Genomic DNA, 13,987 nt, shown 5'->3' with positions numbered 1-13,987 from the left:
GAAAAGGAGTCCCTCATATCAGTGCTAACTTGGGGACCTTTTCCTTTAAACCCTCAAAACAAAAGAGACAACTAAAGCCCTCAGATTATGTGCTTACTTGAAATGATATACGTGACGGATTCAGATTTGTGTAACAGTGAAAAGGGGCGGAGCACGCACGCACAAATTACAAGCGCCCGCCACTTTGCACATACATCGTGTACATATCATCGGCTTCCAATTAATGCTACGTACTCCGTGCACGTGATGTGCAGTGGGCGTGGTTTAAACTGAAGTGACGTCACACTTACGAACCGGATACACCCTAAGCATACCCACTAGATTTTCCTATATACGATTTTCTTTTGGAATGGAATGCAATGTCCTGTAACAAATAAATTTGCTTGTTTCTTTTTGCAGGCCTTTATAAAGTTATAAAAAGCGGTTTTAAATGGCGCGCCCCAGTTCAGAAATTGCGCACACTATTATTCACAACAAATTAGGAGCGTTCCCCTCTTAATCCAAAAATTGAAATTAATTAATTGATTACTTGTCGTCGGCCGATTTTTTTTCGTGCAATGTCTCATTGGAAAGCTCATATTATGAGCTTTCCAATGAGACATCGCACGAAAAAAAAATCTAAAATTTAGTTAAACTAAAGTAATGCTAGAAAATTATCAATTCAATTTGAAAATCTATTTTTCAAGGTACCACCCCCCCCCCCCCCCCCCCCAAAAAAATAGAAAACAGTCGACTCTCAGTATTACGAGCTCGGCAAGGACGAGATCCCAGTTTAGACGAGTAAGTCTTTCTGATATCTGGTGAAAATCGAAAACATCCCTCGTACATTGTCTTCTGAAATTTCAAAAGGAATTTCAGAAAGGCAATGGAGCTTTTGGGTGTTTTTAATTTTAATTCCTGAATTAATTTGATTTAATTTTTAGACTAAGAATTGTTTGGGGAGCTTGTATTTACTCTCACCGCTAAAACACAGTACATGCATTTTGAAAATCATTAAAAATGACAAACGGCAAGAAACGAATTCCCGAGAGATTTGTCTTTTTTCGTCCTGGTTTTATTAAATGGTCCTACAAACAATAAGTGTAACAAAATCACTGAATTTACCTCAGAAAAAGAAAAAACAACATTAAAGGTCAACGTAAATCTGTATCAGTAGTTTTCCGTATCATTTAATAACTAATTCACCAATTAAAACAGTCGATAATAAAATATTTATAAAAACTACAGTACAATGAATAATCCACGGACTGATCTTCCATTGAAATGTGTACACTGGACAGTAATAAAAACTCTGAACAGGCAATATCCGTAGTCATTTTTACAAAGCTGGGGAGATTTTCTTCACTTGAGTTCATTGGCTTACCTATTGTCTAATGTGCTTTTTTATGGTAAGTAATGACTGACGCAAGTCTAATGTCTGCCTTAAACCAGATTATGGTGATCAGTAAAGGACATTCACTGTTTTAAAGCTGCCGATCCTTAAGAAACAGGCTCTTCCCCAGAATAAAAAAAAATGGGGCAAGAACGGAACAATTACACGGTAAGCAACATCTGTACAGCCTGAAGAAGAAAAAAAAACTAACACACATTACCAAAATTTTGTTGATTGTTTACAAAGAGAAATAATGACTGTCCCTTTAAGCACTGACAAGAATCTTTCCTTTGTTTTTACAGCTTGAATGTTTTTTAACAGGAATAAACTTTATAACAATCTTGAATAATTTCATACAAGTCCCGATTTTGGAAATATGGCACTTACTACCTAAAACCTGCTCGCTTGGACGTACTTGGCAACTTTATTAACATCAAGAAATGCCGAGACAGGAACCAGCAGCATTTTGTTAGTAGTAACAGTTCATTAAGTTGGTAACCAATAGAAACTAAAAGTAAAATTAGCATCTGATGATTCAAACAAGATTTTCGTCTTCGTATTTATTCGCTGTAGCTTCACTGACTCAGTATTAAAACTGGACATAATTATGAAGAGCGATGAAGTACATGTAAAACCAATACGTTGTATTATCATTAGTTTGGGAATAGCGAAACAAATTTGAAAACCGTTGCTCACAAAATTGGTGCAATTTGTGATCAATTAAGTGGTTTTTTTTATTACAATTAATTGAAATGATTTGGAGGTGGAAGGACAAACAATGGAGTTCTTTGAAATGAACAATTTTTACAGGAGCAAAATTCCTCCGGTAGTAATTTTCAAACATGAGCCAGGATTCGTTATATGTAAACGGTGCTGAAAATGTACCTGAATAAAATGGAAACATGGCTTAAAATGGTATGGTGCATTTGCAATTGCCGCCATAACAATTCATGCCATGTCTTCAGGGAACATGACCTGTTTCGAGGCAGCTTTCTCTGACAAAACTTCCTGTATTAAATCATCCCGCTATCGGCTCTGGTATTATTTTCATTGACCGAGTTTTGTTTTTCACTATACACTACACACACTATCACACTAACACAACTAAAAGCTTTTGGAGAGGGGCGGTTTTCATCGACCGTTGACCCTTTTCCAAAAAAAAAGTCTGTACATGATGTCAAATGTAAAAAGGTTTGAACAACGTTATTTTTGTTATGCTTGTTTAAGAGGAAACAGAAAAATTAAGGTAGGGTCTGTGTTTTACAAAAAGACGTCGAAGGAATGGTAAAATGCCCCACAGAGGTACAGCAATCATCTCCGAACAATTTTAAGAAATATCTCACTCCGCGATACTAGACTATCGGAACGACCACAAGAAAATTATTCTTTGTTTTGGAAAAAAAGACCAAAAATGGATTATGGAGGGGAAGGGGCAGTTTACCAGTCCTGACCTTTGACCTCTAATTACCGGAATATTCACATCCTTTTGTTTTCGGATCATACCGCCGAGAGAGAAGAGTTTCACGGCTGCACTCCATTGGTCGGTACCTCGCTGCATTCGCACATCAGATTTTCTCAAAATACACATGCTTTCTGTGGAGCAAGGAGAAAAGATTGGGATTTATACCACTGCTTCACGCAGAAATGAATTAACCTTGGCAAAAAAATTTTGAAATTTGACGTCGAGTTCGAGCTGCCACAGCATCGTGCAGTGCAGCAGTCCTTTTGATATGAAAATCACAGGTGTGTGGAAAAACGCACACCTGGATTTTTCTAGGCGTGTGATTTTTCTAGGCGTGTTTTTTTTCTAGGCGTGTGATTTTTCTAGGCGTGTGATTTTTGTAGGCGTGTGATTTTTGTAGGTGTGTGATTCTGTGGTCCAAGCTGGGACTGAACAATATGGTATATTGTTTTTCAAAATATTCATCTTGGTTTACAATAAAGCCATATTCTCTCCACCGATGTAATTTATTTTTCACAAACTATGAAGTATAATTATGCCGTAAATGTATGCCAATGTGTGCGGTACTGAGGGATTCAGCCGTGCGATTATTGGCACTTCTCAGGAAGCATTTAGGCGTGTGATGGCGTAGGGGTGTGATCGCACGCCTCAAAACAGGACAGACTGGTGCAGCGCATCAACGTGGGACCCAGTGACTTTTTCCATGTCATAGGTCAGTATTTAACCTTTTCTCCAGCTGCAAAAGGATCTGATCAGCATTGGTCTAGGTGTTTCAACCGTAGAATCACTCCATTCACAACTGGTAAATGAGACTAAAACTACTACACATGTGCACATTTTTTACGTGCCGTTTTCATCGGCTTTTCATGGACTTTTTTTTGGAGATTATAATGAAAAAAAAAAACACTTTGTGGAAAAATCCTTAAATAATCATTTTGGTGGGATCGTTAAAAAAATCTGAAATTTCATTGGAAAAGTAAAAAAAAAAAAATCTGATCTCAGATTAAAATTGTTACATAAATCATTTTTGTGGGATTGTTAAAAAATCTGAAATTGTATTGGGGAAGTTTTTAAAAATCTGATTTCAGATAAAATCTGATAATTTCATCTCTGTTCAAGGAAGAGGTGGCTTCGTTGAATGTCTCCCGCAATATTCTGATATCGACGGCGCTTACAGTACTCCAAAATGCAGTCACTTCTCAGGGGATTTGAAGTTACAAGGACTTGTCGAATGAATATTCATGTGACCTCTTACCTATGACATGAGGTTTGATCCTGGCATCGTGACCTAGTACGGCTTGTAGCGACTTCCTCCTCGTCCTCCTCTACCCCTACTCCCACCTCCGAAATAATCTTGATGAACAACAAGAAACAATATTTCATTTTAGCAGAGCCAACATGCTTTGTAAAGGCTGAAGCACCACATCGGGGGAAGTGAAAAAAAAAAATTATGTTCAGGGTGCCTGCATGCTTTCTTTTTGCAGGCATGCAACTGGGAATTAAGAAAAAAACGAGGAAATTCCAAACCACACAAGACTTTGAACAGTGTTTTTCAATTTATAATGGCATTCATGAGAAGTAAGAAAACAAGGAAATCAGCGGATCCGAGGAAATCAGCGGATCCGAGCAAAAGTTGCATGGCTGTTTTATGAAGTTGACTTTGCAGGGAGAGTCATAAAAAAAAGGAAACCCAACTGGCAGGACCAATTTTTTAATAAAGTTCTGCACTGTACTATCAAAATCTAGGAAATGAAAGCCCAATTACTAACCCTAACCCTCCTCAATCCTTCAAAATCCTCCTTGTGGTTTTGCAGGATTTTGGAGCATTGAGGCTGAATGGTATTTTTTTTAGATAAAGATTTTGGAGGATTGAGGCTGAATGGTATTTTGAGGCAGGACTGTCTGACGATTTTGAAGGATTGAGGGGCTGGGTACCCTTCATTTGAACATAAGTGCAACATTTTTGGATGAGGAGGATTTTGGAGGATTGAGGATGAATGCATTTTGAGGCAGGACTGTCTGAAAATGTTGAAGAATTTAGGCGCTGTTGTAAAATTTTGGAGAATTGAGGATGGTTCCTAGCAAAAAGGCCTAGGGGGTTAGGGCTATACTTTCCTTTAGTACAAGAATCAATCAAACCACTCATGTACTTTTCAAGTTATGGAATTTCAAACACAACCGCTGTTTTAAAGTTCTGTCCACGGATCACAAAAAAAGGTCTGTGTTCTTTCAGCAGAACGAAAACAATTCACATGCATCCCTATGTGAATTGTGGACAGAACTTGAAAACGGTGGTTGTGATTAAAACTCCGAAGCTTGAAAAGTACATGTAGTGCTATTTACAGAACTTCATTAAAAAATTGGTCATGTCATTTGGGTTTCCTTTTTTTTGTACTCACCCCGTATTAAATTTTTTAATAAATAAATAAAATTATTTTTCTATGTAAAGCAGAATTTCTTCACCAGATACGCAATTAACCGTTAACCTAGGATTGAAGCTACTATAAGGCCATCTGAGAACCAGTGGCTCTACTGGGAAAATGGCCCAGTAGACATTTTGGACGAAAGGTCTCGTTGTTATTTTTTCAGCTAGAACAGAATTCTTCACAATTTTTAATGGAATAAAAAGAAATGGGATCTGAAAAGAATTCTTCACGGCAAAAAAAATGACAACTCCACGCTTTTTTTTCTGTTAAAGTTGCCTACCTCTTGACGGGCCATAACCGGAATAACTATCATATCCTGGAGAACAAAATAAAAAATAAAAACCAATGCGAAAATACTGGCATTATTCGATAATTAGGGCATCAACGCTGATAAAAATCTACCCCCCCCCAGCTTATATACAGCTATTGAAATGCACGCTTCTAATCATAGTGCCATATCGCAACATTCTTGTATCACAATATAAGTAAAAACTGCTCAATATGGAGGTATCCTGAATCCATCAATTTCCTGCAGTACCGCTAGCCTTACTTTCCTGAATCCATTAAACCCCCAACTTTTTCAATATGGAGGTACATGTATACTGAATCCGCTGAAATCCTCTAAAACAGGGTGTGGATTTTGATGGATTCAGGTACGTTGGGGTTAATCTTGATGGTTTCTTACCTCCATAGTCGTTGTAGCCATTCCCCCAATCTCGGCCACCACCGTAACCCCATTCACCACCGTAGCCGCCCCCGTAGCCGCCGCCCCCATAGCCGCCACCCCTGCCACCCCTGAAACCACCTTCAACAAAGAACAAATTCAATACAGAAATATATCAACATAACTTTCCACAATCATTGAGGGGAAAGGCAAGTATAAGTATAATTTCATTACAGTTGAACAAAGAAATTGACTGGAGCAGAGTTTGAACCTGTGACCTCCGGAAAATCGTTCCGGAAAATCGTTCCAGTACTCTACCAACTGAGCTATCCAGCCTTGTGGTGGGATAAAAAAATGGATTTTTTTTTTTAAAATTCGGTTTGAATTCTACTATTCGGTTTCGATTTTAGAAACTGGATGTTCGAGCCAACCTTAAACAAAATTCAGCCTTTCATTTTTTTGTGACAGAGGCTAAAGAAAAAATCTGGAACATCCCCCACTTTGCTCCTTGGCCTGGTTCAAGACCGTGGTCTTCTCGGTTCCAGATTAGCTGGCTTATTCGACTGATCAAAGAGTTCCCATCCACTTTTTTACCATTACAACTCTGACTTGTTTTTGGAATGGCCAAGTGGACAATGAATCTCGCAAAACTGTTCCCATCTTTGTAGAGGGCATTTCACGCGACACCACACTTCTCACGTTGTGTTGGCATGACTGTGAGCCGAATCGGAACTTCAGGTGAAATCAGATAACCGTTATTCGATTTTGAAAAAAAAATAGGATAACCGGATTTTGAAATCTTTGATTTCTCCCACCATTAACCCTAATCCTCCAGGGTATGTATGCTAGAACCCTGCCAAATGTAGCAACATGCAACACTTGACTAAGTGCCAAGCCTGCCAAATGTAGCAAGATCCATCAGGGAAAAAGTCTCAAGGCCACACTGCCTCAGAGTCTGTGGTCAACGCACACAGCAGGATACAACGTGGTCGCGTGACCAACCAGAAGAGATGCTGTAAATCCAATATGGATTTAGCAAAACTGCGATGGGAACCAGTCAGAAACGATGTACAATGTATGCCGGTTTAGCCGGTGACCCTTTTTCGCTAAGCAAAATTTAACCGTGCTTGGGCTTACCTCCGCCTCCGCCTCGTCCGCCCCTGAAGCCGCCACGCCCACCTCGGTTCTTGTCAGCATGGGCTTTATTCACATCTATCTTGGTGTCGTTGATCATATGGTTTGTCATTACTGGATAAAACACGAAAAGGGAAGAACGGCACAATGTGAAGTTGACAATTTTTTTCAAAAGTTTCAAAAGTAAGTAACTAGAAATTGCTTCAGCGCTCATCTTGAACACCAGGCTGAAACGGGTTTTAACCCTAACCCACCTCACTCCTCCAAAATCCTCCTGGCGGTTTTGGAGGATTCTAGAGGATTGAGGATGAATGGTGATTGAATCAAATGAGGATTCTGGAGGATTGAGGATGAATGGTGATTGAAGCACATGAGGATTTTGGAGGATTGAGGATGAATGGTGATTGAAGCACAAGAGGATTTTGGAGGATTGAGGATGAATGCATTTTGAGGCAGGACTGTCTGATGATTTTGAAGGATTTGGCGTTGGTTATCCTTCATTTAAACACGAGTGCAAAGTTTTGGGATGAGGAGGATTTTGGAGGATTGAGGATGAATGCATTTTGAGGCAGGACTGTCTGACAATTTTGAAAAATTTAGGCGGAGTTGAAAAATTTTGGAGGATTTTGGAGGATTGAGGATGGTTGTAAGCAACAAGGGCCTAGGGGGTTAGGGTTAATCTCTAGACAGAAATGCCCAGGGCTGACTTACACGCTGCTTTGTCGACCATGTAGTAATACTCCAGCTCGACGAAAGCAAACCCCCTAGGCTGGTTGGTCTCCTTGTCCCTGACGATTGACACACTTTTGACTTTGGCGATGCTGTTGAAGTAGTCTTTCAAGTCGTCCTCTGTGATGACGCCCTTGTTCAGGCCGGCGACGAATACTTTCTTGACCAAATCGTTGGGGACATTACTCTGCGTTGGTCAAGTGGAAAATGGCGAAAGAAATATTACAATTCTAAATCAATAATCAATACTAATGCTCGAAGAAGAGAGGTTACTTTTTTCAGCACTTTCAAAGGCTCTGACCGGTGGGTGGTGGGGTTACACTGTGTACGCGTACTGATTTGCACACGTACGCTGCAAGAACGTACAACTAATTTTATTGTGTGCACAAGCCATAATGGCTTTGCTTGATCATCAGACGTTGTCGGCAATGCGTTTGGACATCTCACTCAGTGGTCTCCCCCAACTCTCCCTTTCTTGCCGTTGAGGGGGTACTTGTGCACGGAGCCCATTCTATGATTAGTGTATGTGATGGTTGTTCAAAAAACAGACTCTTCTGAGCAGGGGGTTAAATGGGTTGCTTGAATATTGTTAAAACATAGATCTTCCCCATGACAATGACAAATTCATTTTTCAAATGGCCTATCTATGGAAAAACAAGTGCAAAAATAAACAAAGGCGGATCCAGAATACAATTTTGGGGGCTTAAAATCTTTTGGTCACCCAAAAAGTGGTCCAAAAAAATTTCGGTGTGGGATTCAGGGCCCGCTTAAGGGCCCCGAAAATGTTTGGATTCTATATGCTCTTTGGTACGATCAGAGGCAATTTATGACCACTTCAACCATTTTTTTTATAGGAAAAAATGGTGGTGGATGAAGTGCCTGACTTTAGTGGGACGTCACTCAAAATATGAAATAATTTTTTTTGGGGGGGGGGGGGGGCATGGCCATGAAAATACACAAATTGCCAATCAAAGTTTTGGGTACTGTATTTCCAGAACTGATAGACATATTGTGACTGGACTTGTGAAATGACTTGTGATTTACTTTCAACCGGACTTGTGATGGGCTTGACTATGACACTGTCCCTTGCATCTACACCAGGGCCGTAGTCGAGTCATAGAGCTATTTTATATGACCATGACGTACCTGAATCCATCAAAATCCACACCCCTGTTTTGGAAGATTTCGGCGGATTCAGGATACCTGATTTCAACTCACAGGCTTATCCAAATGAGTTTTGGCAAAGGCATTCCGTTGTTATTGCTCACCCACTTTGTTTTTTGTGACTGGACTTGTGATTTGCTGTGACTGGACGTGTGATGGACTCGACTACATCCCTGATCTACACCTCTAAGATATAAAATGAAAAATTGAGGGATGGACTCACATTTTTTGGAATGGCGCGCCTGACTTCGATCTTCTTGCCCTTGAGCTGTGTGGGGTTGTCTTCGTGGTCGTGCAGCACTTTGTCGGTTTCCGCTATCGTCCTCATGGTGACGAAGCCAAAACCTTTGGACACGTTGCGGTTATCTGTGGCCACCGAGACGTCGATCACGTCCCCTAGGGCGCGGAAGTGCTCCTCGACATCCTCCTTGGTGAGAGACCTCTCAAGTCCGCCCAGGAACAGCTTCCGCAGGTTCTCTTCTTCGAGCTCCTCCTGCAGGAGCCAATAAACAACAATGTATGAAAGATTTTACTTATTGTTTATTACGCGATATAGAGCACTCTCACTGAGACTTGTTACCCGGCCTATATGGTACTGAAAAGACATTTGAACCATGCAAAGATTGTATAGTGCCGTGACTTGTGATGGGCTTGACTACTAATGGAGTGTCATGGCCTAGCGGTTAAGAGCACTGGACTCATGCTCTGGTGCTTCAGAGGCAACAGTGGCATGGGTTCGAGCCCGGGATTGGACACTTGTGCCCTTAAGCAAGGCACTTAACCATTATTGCTTCGTCCTTCGGATGGGACGTTAAGCCCGAGGTCCCGTGTGTTGTATAAGGCCTAACGCACGTAAAAGAACCCAGTAACACTTATTACTAAGAGAAGGGGTTTGCCCGGTGTTTCTGGCCTCCTAGTTATACTCCCTTGTGGAAGTCCTTAGGAGAAGAACCAACCAACTACGGTAGCTAGTAGCCAGGTTTCAAAGCTGTGATGAATAGCAAAAAGTGTGAGAAAAACGCGGTGCCAACATTACAACCGTACACGGCACAGGTAGTGACCAATATGCCATTTGATACAGAATTTGCGGTTATTTTACGTGAAATAAGCCCTACTGTCTAGTTTACAATGCACGACGTGGTTGCTAACCCAACGCTTGCCAACTGCAATGTTGGCCAATCAGGGGGAAACTTGATGGTCACGTGCCACTTTGACATCATACGATCGGAGCCTATTTGTGGAGGCTGGTGGAAACATGCGAATGCCAAAAAAGCTGTTTCGACTGTGAAAACGTCGAGTTACAGGATGTGGAAATCTTTCTTTAGACGCGAGATATTCAAACAGGAATTTTTTTCTTTTTTCTTTTTCATTACACCGTCTGTAGGATAAGTGCCGCATCATAACATCTGCATCAAGTATCAGACATGCAACTGGGAATTTAGGAAAAACCAGCTAACTCCAAACCACATAAGACTTTCTACAGTGTTTTTTAATTTGTAATGGCATTCATGAAAAGTAAAAACGAGGAAAACAGCAGATCCGAGGAAAAGTTGCATGCCTGAAATATTGAAAGGCATCATCCAGGCCCTTAACGGCGCAAGCTTAACTTGCCCTCAAAGTTTTAACTTGTCTTCAAAGTTTCCAATGCTGGTTCATTGTGAATGAGTCACACATTTATACTTATAGGTTAACAAAAATGATGATCTGAAACAAAAACCCGAGCGCACCATGAGCCATCTTGGTTTGACGTCATATGACGATAATGACGTAGTCTTGTTTTTCGCCGATATCTCAGGAGATTTCATGGGGTTTGAAAATATGATGTCATCATCTTGTAGGGCAAAACATACTCGTCATTTTGATGTGTGGTACGGTGAATTTGGCTAAGGAATGAGTGGCGCAATTTTTTCGTTTTTCGAAGGCTAAAAAACGGTACCGTTTTTAAACGATTTTCCAATCAAAAATCCTCCAAATAAATGCATAAGGAGTGGATGAAATATGAATGGGGTTCGTTTGGAAGCTTGGACTTTCAGGAGGACAGGAAAGTTGGGTTTTTTTGTCCAAAAAAAATGCCGGCCTGTGCCGGCAGCCGATGTTTATCGGCATGCCCAATTTAGTCTGGCACACGGCAACGTCGATTCCGCGTACACGTGCATGTTCCGTGTTCATGTTGCCGCGTTGTTTGTAGCGTGAATGGAACTGTATTTTACCCAAGTATTACAGCGGGCTTTGCGGTCGCATTGCGGTGTGGGCCCAGACACGGCTCATACATGTCGGACAATTGTGCGGCGTTACGGGAAAAAAATTACAACTTTTTTGTAATGAGAGATAAAAAGCCGATTCAAAAATCAAAATATTGTTTATTTCATAAGGATTTCAATATCACGATATTAAGTATTTTGATAGTTTTGGAAAATTTGTTTGAGGTGTTAAAATAATATTTTGACTATAAAAATGACAGAATGTTTTCATTGATTTTTACATTTAAATTCTTATGCTTAAAGTTATAGCCAATCTCCAAAATGCAAGCTCATGTGATTTAAACGTTATTGATTTTGTCGTATGATTCTCTTTCCAATGATTTCCACTATTCCAGGGTTGTTAAAAGAAAAAAAATCCAAAAAGTGCCGGACTCCCTATTAAAACACAGTCATTGCAAGAGATTTCTGACATTAATTTAAATTTAAAAATTGGCACTATCATGACTATGGTAATGCTATTTTGCCCACCATTTTTTAACAACAGAATAAAAATTAGGAACGAAGAGTCCAAACTGACTCCACCGTCATGGTCAACTGAAGTGAAGGTCACGAAGTAAGACTGTTTGCCACAAAAACACCCATTTAATGATTTATCCACCCACGGCCAAAAATCCCCCGCCAATAAATGTGCACGCGCCGGACCGGCATGACCGGCGCCCATGGCGAGTTGGTCAAAAAATGCGTAAGCCGGCCATGTTGAATTTGCCGTGTGTCTGGTGGTTTTTCATAAAACCGCCAAAACTGTCGCGGTTTCTGCGACAAATTTCCTCCTTTGTGCCCAATACTCGGTACTCTCCATCTACCAAAAGACACTGTAATAATCATAGACCCCGGAAATCCCCTTAAAAACACCCAAAGAGACGAGAAATACCGTACCTGGTTGTCTTGATATTGTTCGCCATCGTCGGCGGCAAATGTGGTCTGTTCTTCCGCCATCTTGGATCTAGATCGGAATGAACAAAAAAAAAGTACACGTGCGCCTACCGCGTATACGCTATGCATGCGCTGTGTGAGCGTTATTGGCTTTATTCCATGGTGACAATGGTGGCGCGCTTCATTCACACTGTGACTGAGTCACCATCACTGACGCTAAACATCCTTTTGTTTGCGTCGTTAATGATGCTCTCCCTTATGGATTTTTTTCTTATAAGGCATCTTTCCTACTTCCATGATTTTAGCCACAAGGACAATGCACTAAAACTTTTGTGGAAGAAAACAATGTTTAACAGGCGATGATGGTGAACTCGTCCGAGCTTGTGAAAAGCTTAGTCAAGAATGTTTGTCTCAATCCGATCCGTGATTTCTTATTTTTTCGGATTTCTTATCCCGAGGCCTACCTTTAAAAGAAAAAAAACGCGAACTTTTTGAATTGTCCATTCTCTTTCAGCAATAAATTTGATGTAGAAGAAATGGGATGATGGAGGGAAGACATGCAACAAACCACTCAGTTGGGTACCGAAGTTTGCAGATAGTTTGGGGAAATTAAACATTTTATCTCTCACTTTAGTTTTTCTCTTCACCGACTATCAAAAGACTCTTGGAAAACATTTCTGAGATAACTGATTGGCCTCACTCTGGTAAAAAAAAAAAAACCACCAATTTTTTAAACTCGACCCGTTTTTGATCCGAGGGTGAAGAATGAACATTTTAGCCATTCCGATTTGCGAGCGACATGCATGTACAATGTACATGTATTTTATGTGTAATAAAACACGGGATTTTTGGTGTTATTTTGTGATTACTTCGGCGGAACCACAAACGCGCGCCCAACCGCTTTTACCACTCATCCGATTGTGCATGCAGTGAACCATGAACTATGCATGGTTGTTAATACATGTAGAGCTATATTTAACCCTCTTCCTTATTTTTTAACTCAACTATCTCAACAAAATGAAGTTGCACCCGATGACTTTTAGAACATCAATTCAACACAACATGAAATAAAAAAAGCTGTAGAATTTAATGATTTTGTTGACAATATTGTTTGTAAAGAATAAAGACTTTATGTACTTATAGAAATAAGACAAGAGAAGGGGCGGGGTATGGGCGTCACTAATTTGAACGAAGACAGGTTTCAAGCAGACCCAGGTGAACAAGTGGAATGCGGTCGAACTACATGTACTTTATAACGAGGTCCTTGGTACTTGACAAATGTCCTTATGGAAAACAAAGGAAAACGAAGACTTGGGACCTGCAATGTTGCTTGTTAAGTTGTTACAAACAGGATGTTGTATTAACAGTGCTCTTCTTATCATGGTTCGACTGTAATAGGATTTACATGCAAGACAAAATAAGGATAAACTTTAAATAGTACGACCTTTTCTGGCTTTCAGAAGTAGTTTTTGTTGAAACTCGACCATGTCCACAGCATCATAAGCCTCATTTGGCATGTTCTGTACTCACAACACTTGTGCTCCATCCTCAACTAAGCTCTTGGAAGTACAGTTGCAGTACTCCTGCGACCAAGCCCTTCATTGTGTGATTTTGCAAACGACGGTGTACATTATAAACATGAAAACTATTCAACGAGATACCATTTGTGTGAAAAAAATATAGAAACAAACAGGAATTCAAAGAAAAAAGTCGAAAAAGTAGGAGCAAGGTAAGAAAAACAGGGAAAAGAAAACACTGTATTGAAATTCGTCGTCCAATGAGGTAAAACTCTGTACATTTGGATCATCCCATGTAGCTTTGCCATTTACATCCACCGCTATACTATCTGAAATAATGACATGTAATCATCAGGACAAAAATTAACATGACACACTAGACCAG

At 40.2% G+C, this 13,987-nt stretch overlaps 1 protein-coding gene across 2 annotated transcripts; it reads right to left on the bottom strand.

Annotated features, from left to right (window-relative positions):
- Nucleotides 1-1,024: 1,024 nt before the first annotated feature.
- On the bottom strand, nt 1,025-12,246 carry LOC119724689 (heterogeneous nuclear ribonucleoprotein A1, A2/B1 homolog). Of its 2 annotated transcripts, XM_038195854.1 has the most exons (8): nt 12,089-12,246; nt 9,175-9,444; nt 7,770-7,974; nt 7,062-7,172; nt 5,946-6,065; nt 5,541-5,576; nt 4,090-4,187; nt 1,025-2,965 (listed from the first exon to the last, which is right to left on the bottom strand). In XM_038195854.1, exons 1-7 carry the CDS (start codon nt 12,212-12,214, stop codon nt 4,123-4,125), a joined length of 933 nt encoding a protein of 310 aa, XP_038051782.1. In that variant the 5' UTR covers nt 12,215-12,246; the 3' UTR covers nt 1,025-2,965; nt 4,090-4,122. The 2 variants fall into 2 exon arrangements, with proteins under 2 accessions (XP_038051782.1, XP_038051783.1); XM_038195855.1 differs by lacking the exon at nt 5,541-5,576.
- Nucleotides 12,247-13,987: the final 1,741 nt, after the last annotated feature.

The sequence above is a fragment of the Patiria miniata genome, unplaced genomic scaffold (assembly GCF_015706575.1).
Source record: "Patiria miniata isolate m_02_andy unplaced genomic scaffold, ASM1570657v1 HiC_scaffold_18, whole genome shotgun sequence".
Taxonomy (NCBI): domain Eukaryota; kingdom Metazoa; phylum Echinodermata; class Asteroidea; order Valvatida; family Asterinidae; genus Patiria; species Patiria miniata.
Note: the sequence above shows the minus strand (reverse complement) of the source record. Positions and strands in the feature narration are given on the sequence as shown.